The following is a 27,366-nucleotide window of genomic DNA, read 5'->3' as shown; positions in this document are numbered from 1 at the left end:
ATGTTTTGTTGTTATACGATTTGAAGTATGGGGTCGCCGGAGTTGAGCCCCATTCATTTCAGCTTCAGTGACCCCTTGCTTCAAGAGATACTTACCTCCATAGGGGGCGCCAGTATCTCCTGCAAGTTTAAAGGTCCTGGTCACGCGGGCCAATAGGAAGCCACAATGGATGATGTCATTGTTTCCTGTTGGCCCGTGTGACACGGGACTATGTTAGATACACAAGCTCCCTGCAGTCTGGCCTGCTGCTTTACGGCCCTTTGTCAGAATGTCCATCTTACAAGAATAGGTCCATGTGATGGTTAGTGCAGGGATTACATGGCTCTGATCCCTTCCCATCATGTCCCAACAAAAGGTCTCCTGGTTTGTTCCAGTTGCAGCGTTTCACTCTCTGGGGCTTATTCTGTGAGCTCCGTAAGCGCTGTTCTGTGAGCTCCGTAAGCGCTGTTCTGTGAGCTCCGTAAGCGCTGTTCTGTGAGCTCCGTAAGCGCTGTTCTGTGAGCTCCGTAAGCGCTGTTCTGTGAGCTCCGTAAGCGCTCTTCTGTGAGCTCCGTAAGCGCTGTTCTGTGAGCTCCGTAAGCGCTGTTTTGTGAGCTCCGTAAGCGCTGTTCTGTGAGCTCCGTAAGCGCTGTTCTGTGAGCTCCGTAAGCGCTGTTCTGTGAGCTCCGTAAGCGCTGTTCTGTGAGCTCCGTAAGCGCTGTTCTGTGAGCTCCGTAAGCGCTGTTCTGTGAGCTCCGTAAGCGCTGTTCTGTGAGCACCGTAAGCGCTGTTCTGTGAGCACCGTAAGCGCTGTTCTGTGAGCACCGTAAGCGCTGTTCTGTGAGCACCGTAAGCGCTGTTCTGTGAGCTCCGTAAGCGCTGTTCTGTGAGCTCCGTAAGCGCTGTTCTGTGAGCTCCGTAAGCGCTGTTCTGTGAGCTCCGTAAGCGCTGTTCTGTGAGCACCGTAAGCGCTGTTCTGTGAGCACCGTAAGCGCTGTTCTGTGAGCTCCGTAAGCGCTGTTCTGTGAGCACCGTAAGCGCTGTTCTGTGAGCTCCGTAAGCGCTGTTCTGTGAGCTCCGTAAGCGCTGTTCTGTGAGCTCCGTAAGCGCTGTTCTGTGAGCACCGTAAGCGCTGTTCTGTGAGCACCGTAAGCGCTGTTCTGTGAGCACCGTAAGCGCTGTTCTGTGAGCACCGTAAGCGCTGTTCCGTGAGATCTTCACAGAAAGCCGCATTCAAGTCAATGGGGATCTCCATGCAGATCGCTCGGTTGAGCGCTAACGGAGCTTTCAGAATAAGCCTCTCTGACTTACATTGCAGTCAGCTCTAGACACAACTTGTCATCATGTTCAGGGAACATAATTAGTGTTCCAGATCTTCGAACATTCGGTGAAACTCACCGGCGCACCGAGATGGTTAAAGCGTATCGTAAGGCGCATCATTATGCCTCCGTCTCGGCCCTTCTACGTTTTGTGCTTAATTTTAAGGGGTTTTGATGACATATATTGTCACACTCGTGCACGTTGCGGTAATATACTGTGCTTTTTTAGCACGCTGCAATTATTGATTCATGTATTTTTATTTATTTTTTTCCTCTTGTTTATATGTTTAGATGCAGGAGTGGCCAACTCCAGTCCTCAAGGGCCACGAACAGGCCAGGTATTCAGGATATCCCTGCTTCAGCCTGACCTGTTAGTGGCCCTTGAGGACAGGAGTTGGTTACCCCATTTTCTGCCACTATCAAGATATAGTCTCTTTATGTTTTATATAGTCCCCTGTGCACCCCACAGGGGACAGATGTATGTTGTTATTATTACAGTACATGTATCCTGTTGCATATCTTAATTAGCAATCCTGGCTTCTTTTTATTTATTTATTTTTAACATTAGTGGGTTTTTTTTTGCAGCTTTGGAACAAGGGTTTTTTACAGAGCTGTATCGCGCTATTGTTAGCACCACGGAACCCATGGTTCCAGAGATACCTGTCAGTCTTTCTGCTCGCTCCAGGGAATTAAAAATGGTAGATCCCACCAGCTAATCAGAAGCCACAACATCGTCGGGTGAGATGGGTAGGAGAGGCTGCCAGTGAGATGGGTAGGAGAGGCTGCCAGTGAAATGTTTAGGAGAGGCTGGCAGTGAGATGGGTAGGAGAGGCTGGCAGTGAGATGGGTAGGAGAGGCTGGCAGTGAGATGGGTAGGAGAGGCTGGCAGTGAGATGGGTAGGAGAGGCTGGCAGTGAGATGGGTAGGAGAGGCTGGCAGTGAGATGGGTAGGAGAGGCTGGCAGTGAGATGGGTAGGAGAGGCTGCCAGTGAGATGGGTAGGAGAGGCTGCCAGTGAGATATATAGGAGAGGCTGCACAGAGCTGGCAGTGAGATGTGTAGGAGAGGCTGCACAGAGCTGGCAGTGAGATGGGTAGGAGAGGCTGGCAGTGAGATGGGTAGGAGAGGCTGGCAGTGAGATGGGTAGGAGAGGCTGGCAGTGAGATGGGTAGGAGAGGCTGGCAGTGAGATGGGTAGGAGAGGCTGGCAGTGAGATGGGTAGGAGAGGCTGCCAGTGAGATGGGTAGGAGTGGCTGCCAGTGAGATGGGTAGGATAGGCTGCCAGTGAGATGGGTAGGAGAGGCTGGCAGTGAGATGGGTAGGAGAGGCTGCCAGTGAGATGGGTAGGAGAGGCTGGCAGTGAGATGGGTAGGAGAGGCTGCACAGAGCTGGCAGTGAGATATGTAGGAGAGGCTGCCAGTGAGATGTGTAGGGGAGGCTGCCAGTGAGATGGGTAGGAGAGGCTGCCAGTGAGATGGGTAGGAGAGGCTGCCAGTGAGATATGTAGGAGAGGCTGCACAGAGCTGGCAGTGAGATGGGTAGGAGAGGCTGGCAGTGAGATGGGTAGGAGAGGCTGGCAGTGAGATGGGTAGGAGAGGCTGGCAGTGAGATGGGTAGGAGAGGCTGGCATTGAGATGGGTAGGAGAGGCTGCACAGAGCTGGCAGTGAGATGGGTAGGAGAGGCTGGCAGTGAGATGGGTAGGAGAAGCTGGCAGTGAGATGGGTAGGAGAGGCTGGCAGTGAGATGGGTAGGAGAGGCTGCACAGAGCTGGCAGTGAGATGGGTAGGAGAGGCTGCACAGAGCTGGCAGTGAGATGGGTAGGAGAGGCTGGCAGTGAGATGGGTAGGAGAGGCTGCACAGAGCTGGTGATGAGTTGGGGCAAGCTCCACTTTTTCAGAAAGTCAACAAACAGTGTTAGGTGCCTATTACTGGGATCTTAAAGACTGTAGCAAAAAGTAAGAGTGAACAAATTGTTAATTAGCTTTATTGAGAATTAATATCCCAGTTTAAATGGAGAGCTTCTTAAATGAGCAACTGAATTTCTAACCTCAAAAAGCACAAAGACGAATGCCATGTAACATGCAACAATATACACAGCTTTACTCTGAGACTGTTAGGGGTTACAATAACTCAGGAGAGGAGGATGCTGTGTTTAAACTGCGTCCCAGCGCAGGCGTGGAATAAAGAAAGTTACAATACTGGATGTTATTAAGACCAACCTATAAAAAAACCCAAGTCAAGATAAAAAAAAACTAAAAAGTACTGAATGAATGTGGCATGAATTGTGTAATTAGGATCAAAAAAGGCAAAGTCAATGCAAACAATAAAGATAATTAGAATGACTCTGTTTAACCCCTTACGTGTCTGAAAGGCCCTGCTGGCGCCCAAGGGATTAATATTGTGGTTTTCTGCTTCTGCGTAACAACAAAGCTTCACGGTTTTGAGTGACATCTTGTATATTTGGTGGACTCCGTTCAGGGGTAGTTTACTGACATCTCTAAGAAAATAGAACAGTCACTGTATGTTACTATACAATTATACTATAAGCTGTTCCAGGCGAGGAGTCTCTTCTCCCCATAGCTGCTAGCTATGTTTGTGTTCCTGCATTCCTCGCTCTGTCCGCACCTGTTTGCCTATACAACTGCGAACACAGGTAATGCTCTATAGCAAGGAGGCCAACCCTTGTCCTCAAAGGCCCCTGACAGGTTATTTTAAGGATATCCCTGGGTCAGCACAGGTGGCTCAATCAGTCCCTGCTTCAACACAGTCTTCGACTGAGCCTCTGATTTAGCCACCCATGCTGAAGTTTGGGTATCCTTAAAACCTGACCTGTTGGTAGCCCTTGAGGACTGCCAATCCTGATCTATAGCACTCACGCAATATGAATGCAGTATTAATAAGAGCGATGGCAGGGTACCTTGTGATATTTTAAGTTATTTGCGCTGAAGAAGCTGAAGTAAAGTGTGAGCTTGCTTTGTGGAGGAGGAGGAGGAGAGGGGTGAAATAGTGTTATGTCTATGGGGAAATGAGGGAGCCAGAGAGTGGTTGTGAAAGAGTTTATATAACCCAACGAGGCTCAAAGGATAATACATCGGAGACCTGGTCTGCTTAACCCAAAGAAAAATGCATGAGTATTACCACACTGAGGCTTAAAACATTATGCTTGGCTGCCTGTGCCACGTTCTGTGTCACAATCGTGTAACACGAGCGGGCACTGTTGTTCTTTACCAGCCGCCTAGGGTGACCCTTGGCAATTGTGTTTGTACAAGAATAAAACTGTAGCCATTGTAATGTTCCATCTAAGCTGAAGAACAAACAGATCGCTGGGCAGTCGCCAGCTCTTCTCTTGGGAGACTCTGCTTACTTTGCATTGAATTGTAATGAAGTCACTGTCACCCACAGAAGAAGCAAGGGGATGGGGCAGCTTTTTATTTGACTTGGTTACAAACTGCCCAGATTTCCTTAGCGGTGCCAAGCTGTAGGGCACCTTAGCACCCATTCAATGGCTCGTGTAGTGTCTTAAATCTTACTAATAGTGCCCTTTGTCCTGGGTAAACCAGTGGAGCATGAGAAAAACCCTCTTCACACATGGACAGGCTTGGGGGGGGGGGGGGGGATAACAGGGGGACCAGTGGGACAGGGGGCAACGAGCCGGGCAGAGGGCAACAAGCAGGGCAGTGGGGGTAAGTGCATAATGAGGGAAGACACTGGATGACATGGTGGAGGGTCAGTGGCTAAAACGGGTGACAGAGGGATACAGTGGGTGACAGAGGAGGGTGGTGGGGGTTAATAGGTGACAGAGGGGGGCATTGGGTAATCGGGGAAGGCAGTGAGTAATATGGGGGGCAGTGGATGACAGATGGGGGCAGTGGGTGATATGGGGGGGTAGTGGATGACAGAGGGGGGCAGAGGGTAATCGGGGAAGGCAGTGGGTGATATGGGGGGTCGTGGATGACAGAGTGGGGCAGAGGGTAATCGGGGAAGGCAGTGGGTGATATGGGGGGTAGTGGATGACAGAAGGGGGCAGAGGGTAATCGGGGAAGGCAGTGGGTGATATGGGGGGTAGTGGATGACAGAGGGGGGCAGAGGGTACTGGGGGAAGACCATGGCTAACAGGGGGGGAGGGGTAGTGGATGCTCCTTCCTGCCTGCTCATCACTGTGTCCTCCTCCTTCCTGCTCCACCCACATGAAGCTTCTCGCTCCGCGCCGGTGCTGCTGCTTGTATATGAGGCCGGGCAGCGCGGAAATGACAAGCTCCATCCTAGCCGGCCAGGGCATCATTTAATGGCCGGATTTTGGGGCCGGAAATTTGGGGTTTTGGAGCGGACCTTGCCCGCTCAGGCCCTATCCTGGCTACACCTACGTATGATATTTACTACATTACAGTCAGGTGTATCTCTACAAGTCAGATGAGTATAAATCATTTAAAATACTTTGTCAAATGTTTATCCCGGAATTGGACATGGATGGGGTTGAGAATAAGTCTGATCATTTATTAGGGTGAAAGAAAGAAGCCACAGTATAAATAGGCCCCAATCGCCTACTTTTACCATATTAACCATATCTGTGGCATTAGTTCAAGTTGCTTCTATTCCTCCTATGTGGACGAACACCTTTAAACCTTAGTAGGTTCCAGTGAGATGCGTTTTACGTCCCATGCATTCTTCAATCTGTATGTTTCATGTTACTCTGCCTTCTCGATACGTCAAACCACCCTAACCTTGCAGTAGCCGGGATTCTGTTTTGCTTCAAGGCAAGTCCGTCTTTGACCGATATTACTTATCTTGTATCGCTTGAACTTTTTATGCACACAGCATTGGATCTACAAAAGTTAGGTAATCCTGTCTTAAAACGACTGTTCAATAACCTAAGGACTTCAAAAGGTCTCAGTGATGGATGACTAATGGATATAAAAGCACCCACAGATAACATACAATCCTTATATATTTTACAGATAACCTATAGATCTTATAGGTTTAAAGTGGCTGTACCTCTTGGGGTATAAAAATAAATATATATATATTATTACTGGGATTGAAGCATGGGGGTCTACAGAGCTGAACCGTGTTGATTTAAGCTCCGGGGGGCCACCTGTGTCCCAAGATACTTACACCTGAAGAGGCTGCAGAAAATGTCTGTTTAAAGGACCTGCAGGCCATCAAGAAGCCACGGCGCCCCCCCCTGGCGGCCTGAGACAGGACCTTTAAACAGAAGAGATACCGGCATCACCTTGATGTAAGTATCTCGAGGAGCAGGGGGTCCCCAGAGCCGAAATCAACGCGGTTCAGATATGGAAAACTACTGCTTCCCATTGAGGGGGATAAACATTGTTATCCTATCTATCTATTCTATCTATCTATTCTATCCATCTATCTATCCATCTCATAGAACTAACAAATAATACAAATAACACATAATGGAACCAAGGGCTTCAGACATAAAAGTGACATTTAGGAAAAGGCGTTCCTGCCCCAAAGAGCTTACAATCCAATTGAGATTGTGCCAAAATCAGGAGGAAAGTGTCAAGTGTTCACGACAAAAAAACCAGCCTAACATTTGTCTGCAGTCAGATTATTGATATTGTTGGTAAACGTGTTATTTAAGGAGTGTAAGTTCAAATGAAACATATTGGATATGGTGGGAGGGAGTAACGAGGGAGTAACGAGGGAGTAACGAGGGAGTACTGAGGGAGTAATGAGGGAGGCTCATGGAGGTGCTAAGATCTCTTCTTCCTTCCGCACAGAGCTGGCTGAGGAGCGCACGGACGGCATGCTGGTAGAGAATACTGTGGAAGGAGGGGCGCTGGCTACTGGTGGGGTCATCGCAGGAGGGGGGAGGAAGACTTCCAAAGTCGGAATGAAGGAGCTGGCGGTGAACCGGGAGAGAGCCAATGAGCAGCACAGATCCAAAATCAACAAGCACTCTCACTCCGAGGACAAGAAGTTACGGCAGCCGCCCGCCAGAGTCAGTCACAAATACCTCTTAACCAGGGGTGGGCAACTCCAGTCCTCAAGGGCTACCGACTGGTCAGGTTTTCAGGATATCCCTGCTTCTGCACAGGTGGCTCAATCAGTGGCTCAGTCGAAGCTGTGCTGAAGCTGAGCCACTGATTGAGCCACCTGTGCTGAAGCTGAGCCACCTGTGCTGAAGCTGAGCCACCTGTGCTGAAGCTGAGCCACCTGTGCTGAAGCAGGGATATCCTGAAAACCTGACTTGTTGGTGGCCCTTGAGGACTGGAGTTGCCCACCCCCGCTCTAAACCTTTTGTGTGTCTTGTGGTGCAGCAATTGCAGACTGGTCCTCATCCCAATATATATTGCAGAGCCTCTGCCAGCAGCAGCTGGATCAGGTCCTGGAGCGAATCTCCGCCATGCACCTCCCCGACGAGAGGGGACCCCTGGAGCACCTGTACTCTCTCCACATCCCCAACTGCGACAAGAACGGCTACTTCAACTTAAAACAGGTAAGCGGCTTTCTTGAGTAGAACCAGGTTCTCTGTCTGTGATTGGTAAGAAAACAAGTTTCCTGTGCCCTACACCTGTTCTGCACGGGTTTATAGGAGGGGGAAATAAACATTTATTCTAATGAACATTTGAAGAATAAAAGAAATATCGAAATCAAAGTGCTCTTAGAATAGGACGACCCGCGTCCCGGTTTTTGGCAATGTGTCCTGACGACTTTAAAAAAAAAAAAAAAGGAAATTGCCAAAACGTCCCGTATTTTCTGTTTGCCGTTGGCACTTGTGCAAATGGCCTACACCGACCACGGATTCACTGCCAGCAAAGAGTTAATTGCGCATGCGCGGCTGGCAAGAGCCGATCCGGCTCATGTGTGATTGGCTCTTGCCAGCCGCGCATGCGCTATGGGTGTGGGCCGTTCGCACATGCGCGGTCGGCACGCGCATGCGAGGTTGGCTCTGGCTGTTTGCCCCTGCGCGGTTGGCGCGGGCCTTTTGCGCATGCGCGACAGTTGTCCAGGTTTTTCACTGCGAAAATATGGTCACCCTATCTTAGAAACATTTGGCAATCCTATATAATATGATTCAGAATTCAGAGAATTGAATCAATAAAAACATTTCTTCCTATGAGATCATTTGACCGGCTCAAGAGCCGCTTTTACATTGGACGCTATACGCGGTGGGCGGGGCCTCATAAAGGCCCTGGGCACTCCCATAATCGTAGGCCCCCAAGATACATCTATATATAAATATTTGCATTGTATACAATGTATAGGTGCCATAATATAATCATAGATCTATATAACATTAATGTTTAATGTACATTTACTTAAGTCAGAGCTAATATTATTCAACTAAATTCAGATTTCCAACACTCTACATTGTACGATATTGTTATGCTGTTGCTCTTTTTAGTATTAGTTCTTGATTATTCAACTTCCCATAATACCTCACAATTTGTATGTCACGTTACATACATGTGTGTATATAAACGTCAACATTTGTGGACGTATTATTATAAAAAGGTTGCGTAAAGTAATTCAATTAAGGCAAATAATTTAGTTTGATTTAGCAGTTTCCTTATCTCATTTTTTGAGTCCTCTGAGATTTTTGTGGGCCTAAAACTTTTTCGTAGGCTTTGGGCCTTGTGCCCATTGTCCCCAGTGGATAATTAAGGCCTCGTAGCAGGCAAGATATTCAATCTCAGGCAAGTACTATGGAGAGAAAGAAAGACGTTAGTGCATACAACTTTAGATGTAAATATATTGGTCTCCCAGGGGAGAAAAAACCAGCCAGACAGCTAAATAGTTTGCATATCACATTATCATGAGTTGGCCTATTCTGTTGTACGTTCCATGAAATGCATGTTTGTTTAATCAGTTAGTCAACTAACAAAATGTGTTTAAAATAATGGGCGAACCTGATTGTAAAGAACTAACTTTGGAGACCTATAAATTCTCTTCTTCATGCGTAGCGTACATAAAAGCTTGTCTGCAAATGAGGCAATTATAATTAAGAAGAACTATTATGTTGGTTCATTATGAGACATTGAATCCTGAAACAAACCGATCATTGTGAAGGAAGACTTCCATTTGTGTTCAAACATACGAGGGAACTTTCCGTAAGCTATTTACTGGAGTTAAATAATATTAAACAGGTGCATAGCAAGTTACAAGACACGGAGGAGTACACCTGATACCCCAGGGCAGGGTAATTATCCACCATTTACTGCCACACCTTATGCTGCTGCTGGGTGATTGCGCTTGTGGAATCCCCCTTTCAGTGATTGCCAGCAATTTCTTAACCACGTCGCTGGAGAATGTATTACTTTCTAGGTCGGGGAGGTCAGCTTCAGTCCTCAAGGGGCTACCAACAGGTCAGGTTTGCAGGATATGCCTGCTTCAGCACAGGTGGCTCAATCAGTGGCTCAGTTGAAGACGGCACAGGGGGCTCAATCAGTGGCTCAGTCTTCTGTGCCCCCTGTGCTGAAGCAGGGATATCCTGCACACCTGACCTCTTGGTAGTACTTGAGGACTGGAATTGGCCACCCCTGTTTAGGTGCTGGAGGCCTTTGCTGACGTCCTTGCGGGTAATGCCTATCCCATTCTTTACTTGAATGGAGTTACGGCCATGGTGTAATGGCAGCGCCGAAGCTTGATACATTGTTCCTCCTTGTATTCTGAATAACCTCTCCCTCCTGCTTGTCCCTTTTCAGTGTAAGATGTCCGTGAACGGTCAGCGAGGAGAATGCTGGTGCGTCAATCCCAGCACTGGAAAAACCCTTCCCGGAGCACCCACCATAAGAGGGGATCCCGAGTGCCAACTGTACTACCCAACCCCTGAGCAGGAGGAGCGTGGGGCGCACGCCCTGCGGGCTCAGCAATGAGACCAGATCCTCGTCCAGGCCATCGCGACCTGCCCGCTGCCAGCTAATATCCCAGTGTCTGTGTTTATATACATAGGGTTACAACTGACTTCATATGATGGTTTTGAAAGTGGGCTAGTTGATGTACAAGCTTAGCTGAAGCTGTCACTGCAGCCATCACTACGTTACCCTCCGAAATGCCATGTGTTTGTGCCGCCTTTGGCATCTAAGGGTCTAAAAGGAATTCTTCAGCCTTTTCAGGCTTTTATATGAACCATTCCAATTTCAAAACCTACGCTGGATGGACATACACTGTAAGAGGGGTCAAGAGCCAACTGGCACCTCTGTCCAGCAGAATGAGAGCTTCGCTGTGTGTAATTTGGGCAGCCACGTGGCCCAGGTCATTGGGACAGATTAAGACAGTCCTCGCCCCTCCCTCTTAATAAAAAGCCACTGCTAGAAACCCCCAAATGCTTTGAGGATCTAGTAAGGGAATAGCTAAATCCGCTCCGATGGCCCTTGACCTCTTTGTAACAGTATGACAACACGCAGAACGGTGGGCTGAGGAATACCTCGTTCATTTACACAGCCACCTACTGCCATCTTAACTGAAGGGGCCGAGTGCAAATAGGTTAATAAAAATAAATATCTACTGCTCGACAGAAGGAGACATCTGCCAACAGCAACAATAGTTTATTCTGGTTGTTAACTTTTGCATATTTGGATCATATAAAATTATGGACTTGCCTTATATTAAATTATAAACCCCTATGGAAAGGAATAGTAACCACGTAGGAGATAATATTGCTGATGGCAGAGTTGATTTCTTGCTATTCCCAATGAAATACCGATTTACTTAACCCTTTTACTGACACGGCCTCTCTGGCAGGGAAAGGGTTAGTGACGTTTTGCATTCTTCTTTCTTGGTTTTGTTGCTATAAGTGTTTTGATGAGGTTTGTGGGTGTGGGAAAAAACATGATCCGGTTACCGGGTTTGTCCTACTAATTTTCTCATGGTCAGAGGTCATTACTTGTGGTTTTGCCGGTTAAGAAATCCTTTGGGAGAACTCATTACGATTCAACGAAGGAAAGAAACTAACTAGATGTTGCTAATAAAAATAACGGAGTTGTAATTGTTCACTTAACGGACTCGCAGTTAAAACGGCTGTAACGGGGACATCCTCCGACAATGTCTGTTATTCTATGTTAACTGACATCTGTATTCCTCCAAACAGGAGAATACAGGAACATTTCTCAGGAACGTGTGTGACCGGGATAAACAAGTAACAGCACCGGCAAAAAAAGTCTCAATAAGTGGCTTAGTGTAGGGAAGGCCAACTCCAGTCCTCGAGTGCCACCAACAGGTCAGGTTTTAAGGATAGCCCTGATTCAGCACAGGTAGCCCAATGAGTGGCTCGTTCATTAACTCATTGAGCCACTTGTGCTGAAGCAGGGCTATCCTTAAATCCTGACCTGTTTGTGGCCCTTGAGGACTGGAATTGCCCGCCCCTGGTTTAGTGGAACGAGGGTTGTAGATTGTGAAAGTAACTGTGCGGCTTAAAGCCCCCACAAAATCCAGTATGACAGTCCCCGTGGCCTGTTTCGTGGTAGTCATGATTTGAAGACTTTGTAGAACATGGAACATACGCTCCCCTGCTTTGTCGTGTGCTTGGGATACCACCATACCTAGTGTCAGACCGCAGAGCTGCACGCTCAGTAGTGCCAAGCGAGTGCCACTTCTCATTAATCCCCAGGGCTATGGATACGGAATGCTGCACGGAGCTGCGATGGAGTCACAGAATGTACATGTGCTGCTCGGCACGTTGCTCGAGCTGCTGCTCCGCCAACCATGACCTGGCTTTTATTCTGAGGCTGACAGCATAGACCAGGGGCCGCCAACTCCAGTCCTCAGGGGCCACCAACAGGTCAGGTTTTCAGGACAAACGCCGCACAGGTGGCTCAGTCAGTCACTGCTTCAGCACAGGTGACTCAATCAGTGGCTCAGTCGTAGACTGAGCCACTGATTAAGCCACCTGTGCTGAAGCAGGGATATCCTGAAAACCTGACCTGTTGGTGGCCCTTGCGGACTGGAGTTTGCGCTCACCCCTGTCCTAGTGCATCATGTATATGGCGGTGTTTTATTTCTTCATGTTCCTCACACCTAAATCTTCATTGTATTACTCCATTTTGTGTCAATTCTGATTGTTGTCAAATATTACAGTACAATTCAGAATGTTCAACCGCGATATTTGCAAGTGCCGTGTGCCTCTGTGTAGAAACATGTTTAGATTGAAAAAGGTACCCTGAACTGTAAAGATGAAGAGCCCCCTTCCACCTTCGGGCCTTTGCCGGCAGGACAGGCCCCACTCACAGTGCAGTGTGTGACAGGAATGCGGCTTGCGCACTCTTCACCCATAAGACAATTCTGCTTTACTATGGATTAATCATTTCAGCTGCTCGCCGCCGTTTAACTGTCTCCTGTCAATAGCAGTGTTTGCACATGTTCTCCGCATAGCTCTTTCCCAACATGCGCTTGTACAGTCCCCTATGGGCAAGATTATGTTATAAAGAACCCCACCCATTGTAATGATTCAGTATATTCAGTATTTACAGGGACTGTGCGGCTCCTTTTCTACTCATTTCAGTGTCCGATTAAAGACAGAATGCTGTTACCATTGAAATAATAATTCCCCTGTGCTTACACAATATAAACTGTTTGTAGAATATTTAAGTATGTATTTGTTGTTGTTGATTTGTTGATGTAACCTGGCTTAGGGAGTGGGATGCATTCTGAACAATAACCACTGGGTGGCAGTCATTAATAGATCCCTTTGCAAAATGCACAGAGGCCCTACAGTTCCCACTGAAAACAAGAGGCCCAAGCATGAATGGCTGCTTTCACCGCTTCACTGCTAAAGGATTGTGTTGGGAAAACAATGGTTACAATTGCTGTTCAAGCAGCATTCTCTCCTTCCCAACCACCCCATTTTGTTTACAGGATGGGGGGGGGGTAATGTGGCTTCGGGGCTGAACCACGCTAATTGTAGCTCTGAGCACCACCCCCCATTCCCAAAATACTTACTGGCGAATTTAATGGGTTTAAAGCTCCCTCTGGGGGAAACAAAATGGCTGACCAATAGAAAGCCACCACATCATTGGCCTTTAAATCCCCATTATATACTAGTAACTTCACCAGTAGGTATCTTAGGGGGTCCCTGGTGCTCGGTTCAGCTCTGCCGAACTCCTGGTCCCAGTCATGGGAAAAAAAAACAACAAAAAAAGGGAGAGGGGGGGGGGGGGGGGATTGCTGCTTTAATATTGTGATGAAACTTGTGAAATTAAAGTGGCACTATTCACAGTACAGCCATTTTGCTTCTTGTTCTGCATTGTATAATCACACCGAGTACCACTATATATATATATTTGATATCTCTTTAGAGTAGTGTCACTTTTTAAACTAGTCACCATGAGATGCCCAGGCTAAGTCTTCCATGTTGATTTTTTCCCAGGTGTCCCCCCCCCCCCGTCCCCTTTAAAGTTTAGTAATAGCAGCAGAGGACACGACCAGACTACTGCTCTATTCTGCAAAATGTTCATAGTCAGGGGAGGGGGTGGCCCAGCACCCCAAATCTCCCGTTAGATCAGGGGGCTCGTGGGGGACGTTATCTAAAACAGGAGCTAACATTGAATCCTGCAAACCCAACATCCAAACTACACGTCATGAGCATAGGCCTAATATCCCGTAATGGCTGGACTCAGGCTTGGGGACCAAGTCGGCATGCTGGCAGAGGGGCCCCCCTATAAAGAAAGATAAAAGGGGGGGTGCTTCCCTTGACGAGCAGTCCTCCGGCAGCGTTGCGGTGTGATGTTATGTTGCCATGGCAACGCGACGTTGCAGCCCGCTGCGGAGAAGTTAAGTGGACACCCCCCCCACACCTACCTCTCTGTTGGTCTGGGGGTCCCGCACTCCCTCTTCTCCCTCCTGTCGGTGCCGGGATCCAACTTCTGACCGGACAGAGGACCTGGAGGGGGGAGGTTGGGGTGGGTGGGGGCGCCTTGGGCTCCCCCCTGACCTGTTAGTGGCCCATGAGGACTGGAGCTTGCTACCCCTTAAGGGGACGTTAAAGTAGTTGAACACCCCATTAAGTGACTTAACACAGCTTTGTGGCTTTGTGGCTCTGTGCCTAACTGAACTGCTGTTTAAATTGTTCAGTGCTGAAGGGATTGACTGACAACCCATTCACAGCCAGGTGTGTCCAAAACATATTGCAGGGACTTCTGCTGGAGAAGGGTTTACACAGCAGCCGGCTGTGTTGGCGTCCTGACTTGCTTTCTCTGTGTCTCGCGTTTAGCGTTATCGTGTCACTTAGCAGCTTTGTTCTTTGCGGCAGGATCTGTTTGGGCGTCCCCTCCCGTAAAAGCCAGGAATACATTCCCGTGAAACCTCCTCGGTAAAAATCAGTGCTGTACCTGTGTTTTCCTTTTATTTTAATGTACATTATACCAGCCTTTCTGTATTGTTTATTTGTATGTATCTGTATTATTAGAGGGGAATTCAGCACTCTGTATGGTGGGGGAGGGGAGGGGGGGTGTCACACATAGGGTTGCCAGACGGCTTCTCTAAAAATATTGGACACAACGGGGAAGGTGCTACACGTGCGAGAGACACACACACACACACCTCTCCGCTCCTTGCAGTTTCCTCCTCTCCTTGGTCCCACCCCCAGGCACCTGACACCTCCTCCTGATTGGCTGCAGCAGCCAATTAGGATGAAGGAAGCTGCCCGACCCCCTAGCAACAGCCCTGCTCGCGCGCTCTCTGCTCGGGGGAAATCCCGCTGCCCCCCTTTCCCAAGCCGGTCAGGTCCCTATATCCGGAGAGGTAATACCCGTATACACATACATGCCCAGAGAGGTAATACCCGTATACACAACATAGCTGTCCAGTATTACCTCTCATTTTCTACTGGACAGAGCGTCCAAATACAGGACAGTCCGGTTCAATACTGGACATCTGGCAACCCTAGATCACACACCTCCCCCCAAAACTGACCCTCCGCCTTCCCTCCCACCATATAGGGCTTAGCAGAGGTGAGGGATGACCGCCTTGTATGGGATAAGCATATAAAGATAGCACAAAGCATTGTCACGCTTGTTTATTGCACAATAAAACAAACCAATCAGAAAACAGGAAGCGTGTGCGAGGTGTGTGTTTTTTTATCAATTTCAGATTATATATATATATTTTGGAGTGAAAACAATTGGTGTTTGTCCCCCTGTCCCCCTGTCCCCCTGTCCCCCTGTCCCCCTCTCGCTGCCGCAGGTAATCCGGACACACAACATAGCTGTGCGTACTGCACAAAAGATTGTTCACTTGACTGGATCCCAAATCTTTTCCAACGTGGGAAAGATTGCGTCACCGCATGTATAACAGGAGTGGCCAACTCTAGTCCTCAAGGGCCACCAACAGGTCAGGTTTTCAGGATATTCCAACTTCAGCACAGGTGGCTCAATCAGCCCCTGCTTCAGCACAGGTGGCTTAGTCTTCAACTGAGCCACTGATTGAAGCCCCTGTGCAGAAGCGGGGATATCCTTACAACATGACCTGTTGGTGAACCTTGAGGACTGGATTTCGCCATCCCGGATATAGAATAAGGGTCTTGGATTCATCACCGGATCTGTCTGTGTGGTTGTACAGAAACACACACCACACATCACACACCACACACCACCACCACCCCCCCTCCCCCCCCCCCCATATTCCTGGGGAAGCAGCACGTATACTCCTGGGAGCTGCACGTATACTCCTGGGGGAGCTGCGCGTATATTCCTGGGGGAGCTGCACGTATACTCCTGGGGGCTGCACGTATACTCCTGGGGGCTGCACGTATACTCCTGGGAGCTGCACGTATACTCCTGGGAGCTGCGCGTATACTCCTGGGGGAGTTGCGCGTATACTCCTGGGAGCTGCGCGTATACTCCTGGGAGCTGCGCGTATACTCCTGGGAGCTGCGCGTATACTCCTGGGAGAGCTGCACGTATACTCCTGGGAGCTGCGCGTATACTCCTGGGAGCTGCGCGTATACTCATGGGAGCTGTGCGTATACTCCTGGGAGCTGCGCGTATACTCCTGGGAGCTGCGCGTATACTCCTGGGAGCTGCACGTATACTCCTGGGAGCTGCACATATACTCCTGGGGGAGCTGCACGTATACTCCTGGGAGCTGCGCGTATACTCCTGGGAGCTGCACGTATACTCCTGGGAGCTGCACGTATACTCCTGGGGGAGCTGCACGTATACTCCTGGGAGCTGCACGTATACTCCTGGGGGAGCTGCGCGTATACTCCTGGGGGAGCTGCGCGTATACTCCTGGGGGAGCTGCACGTATACTCCTGGGGGAGCTGCACGTATACTCCTGTGAGCTGCGCGTATACTCCTGGGAGTTGCGCGTATAATCCTGGGAGCTGCGCGTATACTCCTGGGAGCTGCACGTATACTCCTGGGGGAGCTGCACGTATACTCCTGGGAGCTGCGCGTATACTCCTGGGAGCTGCACGTATACTCCTGGGAGCTGCACGTATACTCCTGGGAGCTGCGCGTATACTCCTGGGAGAGCTGCACGTATACTCCTGGGGGAGCTGCACGTATACTCCTGGGTGCTGCACGCATACTCCTGGGAGCTGCACGTATACTCCTGGGAGCTGCACGTATACTCCTGGGGGAGCTGCACGTATACTCCTGGGAGCTGCACGTATACTCCTGGGGGAGCTGCGCGTATACTCCTGGGAGCTGCACGTATACTCCTGGGAGCTGCACGTATACTCCTGGGAGCTGCACGTATACTCCTGGGGGAGCTGCACGTATACTCCTGGGAGCTGCACGTATACTCCTGGGGGAGCTGCGCGTATACTCCTGGGGGAGCTGCACGTATACTCCTGGGAGCTGCACGTATACTCCTGGGGGAGCTGCACGTATACTCCTGGGAGCTGCGCGTATACTCCTGGGGGAGCTGCACGTATACTCCTGGGAGCTGCACGTATACTCCTGGGAGCTGCACGTATACTCCTGGGGGAGCTGCACGTATACTCCTGGGGGAGCTGCACGTATACTCCTGGGAGCTGCACGTATACTCCTGGGAGCTGCGCGTATACTCCTGGGGGAGCTGCACGTATACTCCTGGGGGAGCTGCACGTATATTCCTGGGAGCTGCGCGTATACTCCTGGGGGAGCTGCACGTATACTCCTGGGGGAGCTGCACGTATACTCCTGGGGGAGCTGCACGTATACTCCTGGGAGCTGCACGTATACTCCTGGGAGCTGCGCGTATACTCCTGGGGGAGCTGCACGTATACTCCTGGGGGAGCTGCACGTATATTCCTGGGAGCTGCGCGTATACTCCTGGGGGAGCTGCACGTATACTCCTGGGGGAGCTGCACGTATACTCCTGGGAGCTGCGCGTATACTCCTGGGGGAGCTGCGCGTATACTCCTGGGAGCTGCGCGTATACTCCTGGGGGAGCTGCACGTATACTCCTGGGAGCTGCACGTATACTCCTGGGGGAGCTGCACGTATACTCCTGGGAGCTGCACGTATACTCCTGGGGGAGCTGCACGTATACTCCTGGGAGCTGCACGTATACTCCTGGGGGAGCTGCACGTATACTCCTGGGAGCTGCACGTATACTCCTGGGGGAGCTGCACGTATACTCCTGGGGGAGCTGCACGTATACTCCTGGGGGAGCTGCACGTATACTCCTGGGAGCTGCACGTATACTCCTGGGAGCTGCGCGTATACTCCTGGGGGAGCTGCACGTATACTCCTGGGGGAGCTGCACGTATACTCCTGGGGGAGCTGCACGTATACTCCTGGGAGCTGCACGTATACTCCTGGGGGAGCTGCACGTATACTCCTGGGGGAGCTGCACGTATACTCCTGGGGGAGCTGCACGTATACTCCTGGGAGCTGCACGTATACTCCTGGGAGCTGCGCGTATACTCCTGGGGGAGCTGCACGTATACTCCTGGGGGAGCTGCACGTATACTCCTGGGGGAGCTGCACGTATACTCCTGGGAGCTGCGCGTATACTCCTGGGGGAGCTGCACGTATACTCCTGGGGGAGCTGCACGTATACTCCTGGGGGAGCTGCACGTATACTCCTGGGGGAGCTGCACGTATACTCCTGGGGGAGCTGCACGTATACTCCTGGGAGCTGCGCGTATACTCCTGGGAGCTGCACGTATACTCCTGGGGGAGCTGCACGTATACTCCTGGGAGCTGCGCGTATACTCCTGGGAGCTGCGCGTATACTCCTGGGAGCTGCACGTATACTCCTGGGGGAGCTGCACGTATACTCCTGGGGGAGCTGCACGTATACTCCTGGGGGAGCTGCGCGTATACTCCTGGGGGAGCTGCGCGTATACTCCTGGGGGAGCTGCACGTATACTCCTGGGGGAGCTGCACGTATACTCCTGGGGGAGCTGCACGTATACTCATGGGGGAGCTGCACGTATACTCCTGGGGGAGCTGCACGTATACTCCTGGGGGAGCTGCACGTATACTCCTGGGAGCTGCACGTATACTCCTGGGGGAGCTGCACGTATACTCCTGGGAGCTGCACGTATACTCCTGAGAGCTGCACGTATACTCCTGGGGGAGCTGCGCGTATACTCCTGGGGGAGCTGCACGTATACTCCTGGGGGAGCTGCACGTATACTCCTGGGGGAGCTGCACGTATACTCCTGGGGGAGCTGCGCGTATACTCCTGGGGGAGCTGCGCGTATACTCCTGGGGGAGCTGCACGTATACTCCTGGGGGAGCTGCACGTATACTCCTGGGGGAGCTGCACGTATACTCATGGGGGAGCTGCACGTATACTCCTGGGGGAGCTGCACGTATACTCCTGGGGGAGCTGCACGTATACTCCTGGGGGAGCTGCACGTATACTCCTGGGGGAGCTGCACGTATACTCCTGGGAGCTGCACGTATACTCCTGAGAGCTGCACGTATACTCCTGGGGGAGCTGCGCGTATACTCCTGGGGGAGCTGCGCGTATACTCCTGGGAGCTGCACGTATACTCCTGGGGGAGCTGCACGTATACTCCTGGGAGCTGCACGTATACTCCTGGGAGCTGCACGTATACTCCTGGGGGAGCTGCGCGTATACTCCTGGGGGAGCTGCACGTATACTCCTGGGGGAGCTGCACGTATACTCCTGGGGGAGCTGCACGTATACTCATGGGGGAGCTGCACGTATACTCCTGGGGGAGCTGCACGTATACTCCTGGGGGAGCTGCACGTATACTCCTGGGAGCTGCACGTATACTCCTGGGGGAGCTGCACGTATACTCCTGGGAGCTGCACGTATACTCCTGGGAGCTGCACGTATACTCCTGGGGGAGCTGCGCGTTTACTCCTGGGGGAGCTGCACGTATACTCCTGGGAGCTGCGCGTATACTCCTGGGGGAGCTGCGCGTATACTCCTGGGTGCTGGAGCAGGCGGCAGTCTTCCATATTTCACATTTATCTACATGTAGCTCCGGTGCCCTGCGGCTCCCAGAGACCCCCCTCCTTGCGCGCCGAGCAGTCACGGGTGCTGCCGGGGGCAGCGAGGGACCCGCCGGCACACAGCGAAGGTGGGGGCCGGAGCAGGGAGCGCTCGGCGGTGCACCCAGCTAGCGGGGGCCGCCATTGTGGTTGCGCGAGCTGCGGCGGCCATTAGACAGTCGCGCATGCGCAGTGGAAACGCGCACGCGGTCCCAAGTGTATAGAGGCCCCCACGGGACTACAATTCCCATGAGGCTAAGGGAGGAAGGCCCCAGGTGTCCCAGAGTGGCCAATAGGGCTGGAGGATTTCCCTTCAGGGAGAATGGATACATTTCGTGGGGTTTTGAGCAGAGGGTCAGTCGGCGCCAGGAGAAGCTAGGGGAAGGAGGTAGGGTGCAGGAATCAGTGACTCCCTGCACTAGGCCAGCAGCCCCCGAGGCCCCAGATAGCCCTGAGCCACCCTGTAGTGAGTTGTGTCAGGGACAGGCCCCAGGTTAGGGATCCTGCCCCTTACTATCCAGAGCCAGATAGAGCCAGCGGGAGGAGGAAGGAGACGGAGCTCCATATATAGGGACTGGCCCCAGCCAGGTTCCAGACCCCCGTACTGCGCATCTACAGATTATAAATTCAGAGACAGTTGCAGGTTGAGCAGAGGTCTGGGCTCAGACCCCGCTACCGTTGCTGCAGCCATCCGGGTGGGATCGCCCCGGACGGTAGTTCCTGTGGTCAACAGTCATCGGACCCTTTGTGAAGTTCCTCGGCAGGCCCGGGCACTGGAGTGCTCGGCAGGTAACCATCACCAAGTGCACCAACGATCCTATATTATATTCACACGGGACCAGTGGCTGCGCAGTCACACATATCTATCTCACTTGAAGGATGGGGGACATATTGTGTGGGGTTACTGGACACGGGGTGGGATCCCCTGATGGAGGTGGAGGTGGAGCGTCCTGCGCGACGCAGTAGTTAGTGTCTCCTCTAGGGAGGGACACCGGTGGATATAATATACTGCTTATGGTAACTATAGTAAAGTCATTGGTTGTTTTACATGCTGTGTGTGTGTGGAGTGATATACCATTGTCGTGCGAGGAACCACTCCCCCTCTGGTGGGAGCCATCGCAGGTGGAGGCGCTGCACTAAGTACGAGGTTACTCATATTATTACACGTGCCCCAGGCTCTCCGTGGCGGAGGCTTGGGCCTCCTGTGAGCCTAACAGGTAAAGCACCACACTGGGTAATACATATAGATCCCCTCACATGCACCCTATCTGCGATTGGGTGGGGGAATATGGGTTACATACATTTTCAAACTTTGAAAGAAAATATAAGCCGGAAAGTGTAACTGCCAAAATAACTAGGCCCCAGAAAGTAATACCGAACGGAGCACACGATTCATCCAGCTCCTACTTCCAAAGCTGTCGAAAGCAGAGAGAGTCTGCAAAGGAATTTTTACAGAACAGGGAAAAAGAGGCAAAAATGGTTTAATATAAATACTAATCCAAGGTAGAAAATGAGCAGGAAACGCCACAATGCAAAGTAAAGCAACGTGTGCAGAAGATGCACTGAGCAGAATTAGTGGTAATGCATCATTAAAGACAGCTCTTACTGTCCGAGGCATTGGAGGGGTATTGAAAGGACGAGTGTGTGTTCGTGTATCTCATCCTCGCTGCTTGATGCTACCCTGAGCTGACAGGCTGCACCTCTGTTTTTGGAGCAAGTCTGGATGTGTATAATCCCTTAAACAGTCATTGTGAAAACATTGCCAGAGGCAAAACCAACCCAGGATCTGGGCCGAATACATAAAAACCTCTGGTGATTTTGTAGATCTTTAGCAGGCTACGGGACACATTCAGCCGTTGGTAACCTAACTCCTGAGTTCTGTACTGCACTCACACGTCATTTATCTCCAGGAGGAAATCCTGAACTGCATTGGATAAGGATGACACCTCTCTCTCTGCTTACAGGGGCAATCCCTCCCTGGGATAAATTGAAGTAACTCCAGTGACATATTTAAGGGTCTCATCTGGGTAATTGAGAACCTTTTTTTTTTTTTACCCAAATCTGACAACTATAATAATTTTTAATGTATTTGTTTAAGTGAGATTTGGGAGAGGGCGTGATTTCCTCTGCCTGCTCCCTTTTGTGTGATGTCACTGTGTGATCAGCAAGAGCTTGTACAGCCACGCCCCCTCTCCCCTTATCTTTATTGCTTCTCTGATAAGGACAGGGTGGGATATAGGAAAAGAAAAGACTTGATAAACGCTTCCCCATTTAGAGGATACTGAAGAAATGCAACTGGCTGCCTACTGGGACTGCACCTTTAAAGTCCCAAGGCATCTAATTATTGTATACATTATGATATTATTTAGTTACATACTGTAGCATTGACAATGTACACTGACTAAAGGCAATTATACAGGCAAAATAAGGGCACAGTGGGCTGACCCTGGTAGGTGAATGGCAATAGCAGTAGGCCAGAGCATTGTGAACCAATGTACAAGTTGGAGGGCAGCGTTAGCAGGAGCTAACCCAGGATGAACAAATACTAAACTAACCACTTGACCACTATTTTGGAACGCTCCTCTTTCCGCTTAATGTCTATGGGATTTCACACAGGGTCGGTGCAGCCACTAGGCGGTCGACCTTGGGTGGCACATTTTGGGGGGTAGCAGGAGTGGAAGAGAACGATGATGGGTAGAGGAAGAGGAGGACGGGGGGGGGGCAGTGGGAGAGGAGCAGGGCGGCGGCTGAGATGAACGGCGGCAGGAGTGGAGCAGGAGGAAAGCCAGGCAGGAGCACGCCTTAGCGGTCTGATGCTGCTCCAGCGCAGGTCCATCCCTGTGCCACCCCAAGACGAGCGAGTGGGGGAGTGAAAGAATGAGGAGGGGGGAGGAATGAGGAGGGGGGGGTGAGAGAATAAGGAGGGGGGGAAGTGAGAGAATGGTGATAAGAGGGGGCGTGAGAAGATAGGAGGGTGAGAGGATGAGGAGGAGGAGGGGGGAGGGTGAGATAGAGGATGAGGTGGGGTCAGAGGATGAGGAGTGGGAGAGGAGATGAGGAGGAAAGGTGTTAACAGTGGATAGGGAGGGGTGAGAGGATGAGGGAGGGTGTGAGAGAGGAGGGAGTATGAGAAAGGAGATGAGGAGGGGGGTGATAAGATGAGGAGGAAGGGTGAGAGCACGAATGGGGGAGAAGGGTGGGAGAGAATGGGGGAGGGGGAGGGGGAGAGAATGGGGGAGGGGGAGGGAGAAAGAATGGGGGTATAACATTTTAGGGAGGCGGGCAGGGAGGAGCGCAAGGCTGAAGGTCCGCCTAGGGCGCCGAATACCTGTGTACCAGCCCTGGGTGCACGTATACTTCTGTATATTTAGGAGCTGACTTGGAACACACACCAGGATCTTTAATGTCCTTTCCGAAGTGCTGCTTTATTATTTGGTGTTTGGAAGGAAGTATTGGGAAATGGGCGAGGTTTAGCAGGTCACAGTATTACTTTGGGGGGTCCTACTGCTTTCTTTAAGATCTATGTGGCCCCTCAGACAGCCAAGGGGTTAATATGTCAGACTACAGAATGGTTTCTCATGTGTGGTTAGAACTTGGACACAGCCTAACTCCTTAGGTTCCTTATGGCCTCCAACAAAGGGATTATGGGAAATGAAGCCATGAACTCCGCTCCTTAATGCAGTGTATATAATGTGGGCAGTAGGATGATATCAATGCAGAAATGCACGAGGGAATACAAAATGGTGACATCTAAGGGGTCTCAATGCAATGTAGGATACTAGAGCAGTTCCAGCTTTCATGGAAGATTTCTTAGCCTTTAAAGGACCCGGGTGCATGGGTGCTGTTAACCCTGTACCTGCCGAGCACTGAGTTGCAGGCCCCTCTGGACGTAGAGAGGTTCATTTACAAAGTGATCGGTTTCTACATTCCTGCAATCCCGCGCCTCCGTGACCTGCGTAAGTAACAGGGAGAGATTGGGGCAGGAAATCAAAATGCCGTTCACTTTTACCCCTGTAGTGATCATTCACTTCTCCTAACATATCCTGCTCAGCACTAACCTGCTGCTGCGAACCTCTGGCTAATGGAACAGCTGGAGCTGATGCGCCCCGTGGGACTGGAGCTGGAGCTGGAGCTGATGCGCCCCGTGGGACTTAGGCATGTATTATGGTAAGCGCGCGCCCGACGTTGCGCGTTTTGTGTTTACAGGCAAAGGCTGCGGCCGGGCTGGCTCGAGCGCCTTGACATCATGCGTTCTGCCCGGCCGGGCGATTTATGGCCAGCTAGTTGCGGTCGTGTGGGGAGGCGCGGCCAGTGACGTCACGGAGCTGGTTCGCCCTCATTGGTTGAACCGCTCACGTGACACATCAGCCAAGCAGCAAGCGCACGGGCTTCGCTTCACCCTGGCCGCAGCCAAACAATGACGCGCGCGCCTAGGAGGCGTGGCCATGACGTCACGTGGGTAGGCCTCCCTGTGATTGGCTCACAGTGTCACGTGGCACGGCAGCTGCTCGAAAATACAAATTTCTTTGTATTTCCACCAAGCTGCCGCGCCGGCGCTGTCTGCCGTGCGCACGCGCATCAGCAGTGGATACACTGTCATAGGGAGACAGGTTTCTTTCATTGCTGCGCGCACGCTATCACGCACACACTTATATAATACAAGCCTAAGGCCGCGCGTGTAGTGCCCGCGACGGGCGACGCCGCCCAAAAACAAGTACATTGCCGCCGCCGCTTGCGCTTATAGTAGGCGCGACGGCGGCAATGCGACGGAGCGTCGCCAAATTTGGAAGCCAGGAATATTTGATTTTTCAAGGGCTGTCGCCTCATGTGACAGCTCCTAAACAAATCAAATGCCCGGAAGCCCGCGACGCCGCCGCAATGCGTAATATAACTTTTGCTAGCGGCGACGGGTGACGTCACCCATCCCGTCGCCGATCACTATACGCGCGTCCTAAGACAGACAGGTCATTCCTGTGCCTTTGGATTTATTACAAGACTTCACTGACATCTAGTGGCATGAAGTGAAATAGCACCCAGCTGCAGTAACCGGTGCAGACCAAGCAATTTCCTGTCCTACTTGTCTTGTTTTTCTTTTTATAAATCAATTTTTTTATATATGAGAAAATACTTGTAGCATTTTTTTTTAAACAACTCTAAATGACATGTTTAATGTTTTATAATGTAACAAGTATTTTTGTGTTTCTATAGCAACCATTTACATACCCCTTTTTGAGCCCTGCCCTCTTTCTAGGAGTGCACCAATTGTATCTAGTGACTGCCTACGGTCACATGATCTTCCCCACAGAACTTTGCATCTTTGGTCCTCTTCTACCAGGCTGGCAGCCATTTAGTGAACCCCTGAGCCGAATCTTCGCCGATCGATCACAGGAGAACGGATCGACCGGAAACTTAGCTAATGACTTATCATTGTGTAGGATTGTATATTAAAGGGGAATAAAATAAAAAAATAAACGGCAGCTTCGGCTGGAAGCGGATACAGCAGTTTCCCAACCTGGAAGGTCGGACACATATAAAGGGGGGTCAGTGATAGAAAGGACAGACTCACACAGGGATGTAGAAAGTGGATACAAAAGGGAGTGACAAAAAATAGAACGTGGAGATCATAGAGAGAGAGGGGGAAAGGCAGTTTCCTGCAGCTGTGTAACCCAGTCAATACATTCCCAATAAGTGAAATCCTTATTGCTTTCAATAGGATATTTTGGGAGCCCGACACCAGAATCTTGGCCATTGCCAACAAATACAGAAAGGATCCCAAAAGCAAAATGACACAAAGCCACCTCAAAGGCATTGCGGAGGTCCAGAGGTCCTAGATCCGTTTCATTTGGCGGGTTCTGGATTATCTGCATTTTAATGGTAAGTGCTGATTTTTACGCAAGACTTCACGGTCTTCGAGACTGTCGCTTTAAAAATCAATGAGCGTTCACACATGCCCTAATTTTACAGCTGAGAACAGTTTACAGCTGTAAATATGCATGATTTTAAAAGCAGTGATCCCACCAAAATCAAGTGTTATTTTTTTTAACCTTATATGAACCAGGGGGGTCCGTCGGTAGCTGAACCGCGACCCTCAAACCTCCCGGAGAAGCCCCTTATTGTGAAGGCAAATCAACAGCGGCCGTGGTATCACACTATGGGAAGATGCAATGATATCGCACAATGGCCTCATGAAGCCGCGAAACGCGTCAATCGCCCTTGATCTGACCGTAATTGCTATTGACTGGAATAGCAGATCGGGCGCGATATCCGGCATCTCGGCTTCATAACTCCAGACCAATGATGTCACGACTTTCTGAGAGATGTTGACCCTCCCCCCCCCCACGGCCACATTGTTTCTCCCAGACAAGAATTCTAGTAAGGGAATTTCAAAATTAAATATCTCACGTCAAGGGGGTTCCCTGTCCCCAAGAGCGCTGCTTGAGGTAGCACAGACTGCTCATTTGTCATCGTTATATGCAACTCTGTGCCCAGGACATACTTGAAAACGAGAGGTAACGGTCAGTGTGTTACTTCCTGATAAAACATTTTTATAAATAAATACAGTTAATCACACAAACGCGTCGTATTTCACTTGTTCTGTGAGTGCACCAGACAGTATTCCTGATCCTGGCATCGCCAGTTATGCTGATAGTAACACAGTGCGACTCTAGGATAACATGGACAAAGCCATGGTTTTTGGGGTTGCTGCACATTAGCGGGAGGCGCTTGTAATGCATTCACAGGACTGGCCGCAAGATGCCTTATTGCTTTGCAAAAACCATGCATTAGCAATCCCTCTTACCAACTTCCTCTATATACACACGCAGCCCCCAGTATCTGACCCCTTGCCTGGGAAAATCTGGGGCAATCTCCCAGTAACGCTGCAACATTTCAGTGAGATTCTGCAGCCAGACTAATGGCCCATCGGGTTAACACAGCGGGGGTCCCTGCAGTCCCATTCAGTTCGGGTTAACACAGCGGGGGTCCCTGCAGTCCCATTCAGTTCGGATTAACACAGCGGGGGTCCCGGCAGTCCCATTCAGTTCGGATTAACACAGCGGGGGTCCCTGCAGTCCCATTCAGTTCGGATTAACACAGCGGGGGTCCCGGCAGTCCCATTCAGTTCGGATTAACACAGCGGGGGTCCCTGCAGTCCCATTCAGTTTGGGTTAACACAGCGGGGGTCCCTGCAGTCCCATTCAGTTCGGATTAACACAGCGGGGGTCCCTGCAGTCCCATTCAGTTCGGATTAACACAGCGGGGGTCCCTGCAGTCCCATTCAGTTCGGATTAACACAGCGGGGGTCCCTGCAGTCCCATTCAGTTCGGATTAACACAGCGGGGGTCCCTGCAGTCCCATTCAGTTCGGGTTAACACAGCGGGGGTCCCTGCAGTCCCATTCAGTTCGGGTTCACACAGCACAGCGGGGGTCCCTGCAGTCCCATTCAGTTCGTATTAACTCAGCGGGGGTCCCTGCAGTCCCATTCAGTTCGGATTAACACAGCGGGGGTCCCGGCAGTCCCATTCAGTTCGGATTAACACAGCGGGGGTCCCGGCAGTCCCATTCAGTTCGGAGTAACACAGCGGGGGTCCCTGCAGTCCCATTCAGTTCGGATTAACACAGCGGGGGTCCCTGCAGTCCCATTCAGTTCGGATTAACAAAGCGGGGGTCCCTGCAGTCCCATTCAGTTCGGGTTAACACAGCGG

At 50.8% G+C, this 27,366-nt stretch overlaps 1 protein-coding gene across 1 annotated transcript in view; it reads left to right on the top strand.

Annotated features, from left to right (window-relative positions):
- Positions 1 to 15,314, top strand: part of IGFBP2 (insulin like growth factor binding protein 2) — a 42,908-nt gene extending 27,594 nt beyond the window's left edge. The window contains exons 2-4 of the mRNA XM_075609717.1: positions 7,043 to 7,263; positions 7,621 to 7,761; positions 9,971 to 15,314. Coding sequence (XP_075465832.1) covers positions 7,043 to 7,263; positions 7,621 to 7,761; positions 9,971 to 10,141 — 533 coding nt within the window. The 3' untranslated portion in view covers positions 10,142 to 15,314. The remainder of the gene's footprint in view (positions 1 to 7,042; positions 7,264 to 7,620; positions 7,762 to 9,970) is intronic.
- The last annotated feature ends 12,052 nt before the right edge of the window (positions 15,315 to 27,366 follow it).

The sequence above is a fragment of the Ascaphus truei genome, chromosome 7, assembly GCF_040206685.1.
Source record: "Ascaphus truei isolate aAscTru1 chromosome 7, aAscTru1.hap1, whole genome shotgun sequence".
Taxonomy (NCBI): Eukaryota; Metazoa; Chordata; class Amphibia; order Anura; family Ascaphidae; genus Ascaphus; species Ascaphus truei.
The sequence above is the reverse complement of the archived record's forward strand: the minus strand, read 5'-3'. Positions and strand labels throughout refer to the sequence as shown.